At 40.6% G+C, this 2,785-nt stretch overlaps 1 protein-coding gene across 1 annotated transcript in view; it reads left to right on the top strand.

The window, feature by feature from the left end:
• The window catches only part of si:dkey-79d12.5 (maternal B9.15 protein), a 10,554-nt gene that overhangs the window by 2,838 nt on the left and 4,931 nt on the right, over positions 1 to 2,785 (top strand). The window contains exons 2-3 of the mRNA XM_014016620.1: positions 2,195 to 2,372; positions 2,483 to 2,620. Of these exons, the coding sequence (XP_013872074.1) occupies positions 2,200 to 2,372; positions 2,483 to 2,620 (311 nt within the window). The 5' untranslated portion in view covers positions 2,195 to 2,199. The remainder of the gene's footprint in view (positions 1 to 2,194; positions 2,373 to 2,482; positions 2,621 to 2,785) is intronic.

Raw genomic sequence — 2,785 nt, 5'->3', positions numbered from 1 at the left:
GAACAATATACTTGTTAAATTACATTTTTCTTGAGATTCTTTTGGACAACCAAAATGTTTTGTGGACAACCAGGTTTTGTCGACAAACCTGAAAAATTTCCAAATGTCTACCCCTGCCCATCTTTGAGAAATGGAAGAAAAATGGGACATATGTATGTAAATCTACTGAAGAGCAAGGGGAACATTGAGCAAGACCCCTGTGACCACTCTGAAAGAGTTACAAACTTCAGCAGGTGAGATGGGACAGACTGAGCTACAACACCTGTTGCCCACGTTATTTACTAGTCTGAGCTTTATGGCAGAGTGGCAAAAAAAGAAAGAATAAGCCACTGTGGGAGGAAACTTATATGAAATCTCGACTACGACAAGCTGCTGAGAAGCAACTGATCACAGAGTCTTCCATGTGCCGTTTGACAAACTTGTCAAGAATGGGGATGTTTATGGCTTTGGAAATCCTTTTGTATCCATCCCCTGACTTGTACTTTTACATTTTTCTTCTGAGTTGAATAAGCACAGTACCTTTATAAGCAGGTGAACAGTTATGCAATCGCTTATTCCTTTTTTTATTATTATTTGTTTGTGTTACTCCATAGAAACTTGATTTTTACTTTGTTATTGAAGGTTTTATGAAATTGTTCTGTCAAAAAGACAGCCGTGACTGAGTTACGACGGCAGTAAATAGGGTTGGGCAATATTGGCAAAAAAATTAATTACGATTTAATTGTGGTATTTAACCGATGATGATTAATTTGATGATTAATTCCCTGGAGTCCCTGGACACCCTCATGTTCTGGTCACATGACCAATTTAGTGGGAAAGATTTGCTCTTCGGAAAAATTTGTTCCATTAAAATTACAGACTTCAGGCTATACATCAAATTTTAAATAGTGTTGATAAATAAATTACAGAACTTTTATTTTTAATGTTCGTCATATTTGAAGCACAGAGGAGCACCGAGCAGACTGCCTGGTGGCATCAGTCGTATTAATCGTCAAATGCCAAAAAATAATCGATTAATGTTTTTCTGACGATTAATTGCACACGATACGATTATGCCCAACCCTATCCATCCACTGACTTACACTTTTACATTTTTCTTCTGAGTTGAATAAGCACAGTCCCTTTTAAGCAGGTGAACAGTTATGCAATCACTTATGACATTCTTTTTATTATTATTATTTGTTTGTGTTAMTCCATAGAAACTTGATTTTTACTTTGTTATTGAAGGTTTTATGAAATTGTTCTGTCAAAAAGACATAATTTATATCAGCTGTGACTGAATTACGACGGCAGTAAAGACAGAAAACTCCTAAAGRTATAAATACTTTTTATGCTTGACGTAACTTCCAAAGTAGACCTCAGAAACGATTGTTGGTGCATATTTAACAGTCACAGGAACTGCCTCTGRGTATGTTATGCTGTAAGGTATTTTAACCTTGATTGACACAATGTTCCAAACAGAGCAATCTGAGAACAACACCCAGACAAAACATGCTATTTTCTTGGCAGACGTGTAGCGTTACATCAGATGTTTGAGTGACTAATGGGCGCTTGTATGAACTTATGTAATTGGTAACTCATTTGTTGGGGATTGAAAGGTGCTGCTGCTCCAACTCGCTGCGTCTTTCCACTGCTCTTAAAGAGAAATCTGTRGCTACACCTCTCAGAGCAAATAATAATTTTCCCTCGCAGCACATGCCATGAACCGAAAGCCACAAAAACAAATAACTGTCTGCACCTCCAAAGTTCAAGGCGCAGCTCTCTTGTCAGGGACGACAACAGCAGCAGGATGTTGGCTCACACAGCTGCGCTGAACACACACTCCCCTTGTGGTCAGCTTGACACTGGCGCTCGACCTAAAGAGCCGCACGTATCAGCAGATAAACAGAGCAGGGAGCTCATTGGATTTGCATTTGCATATCGGCACAGGCCGTTCCAGTTTGCATCTTGTTTGCCTTGTTTTCCACACATGGTTGGGAAAAAATAATAAATAAATCTGCAGTGAGCTCACCAGCTCCTCTGGTTGTTAAAATAGACACACACTGGCAGGGCATGGGGAAGTGTTTTTTTATTTTTTTAATCACCGCTGCTGAAGTTCCTGCTGCTTCTCATCYCAACATTTGTTACAAAAACACGCCGAGATAAATGGCGATATGATTTATTTCCTTTTTGTTTGTTTGTTTGTTTGGTTCAGGCATCATGAAACGAGAGGTGAGAGCCGGAGTCGACTTTCTGAAGCGTCTCGCTGTGGCACAAGGAAAGCTCGACAAAGCCAAAGCGGAGCTGTTTGGCGAGAAGCTGCAGAAGCTTTTATGCGACAAATACGATAAACACTGGTATCCTGAGTGTCCGAGCAAGGGCCAGGCGTACAGGTAACCGCCACCAATATGAAATCTGAACCCTGACATCACTGAGAGCAGTTCATTTTCCAYAAAGATCAAAGCGAGTCGCCGCCTCCCTAATGGGTTTGAACTYTTTACAGATGCATTAGGATAAATAACGAAGCGCCCTGTGATGAAGTGGTTCGTAAGGCGTGTGAGGAGAGTGAGCTCACGCCCAGCAGTCTGGGCCTTCCTCCTGAGATAACGCTGTGGATCGACCCGATGGAGGTGTGCGCCAGGTGAGTCACCACGTGGCCCGTCGACGCAAAAAGCGACACGGAGGAACTTGTTACAGCTCGACATCGAGTCAAGTTTGCAACACGCGACTTTTAAATTCAAATCAATTTTCAATTCAATTCAAAAATGCATTCATTTCATTAAAAAAATACTATATACAATAATAA

The sequence above is a fragment of the Austrofundulus limnaeus genome, unplaced genomic scaffold (genome assembly GCF_001266775.1).
Source record: "Austrofundulus limnaeus strain Quisiro unplaced genomic scaffold, Austrofundulus_limnaeus-1.0 Scaffold148, whole genome shotgun sequence".
NCBI classification, from domain to species: domain Eukaryota; kingdom Metazoa; phylum Chordata; class Actinopteri; order Cyprinodontiformes; family Rivulidae; genus Austrofundulus; species Austrofundulus limnaeus.
This window is presented reverse-complemented; position numbering and strand designations above follow the sequence as displayed.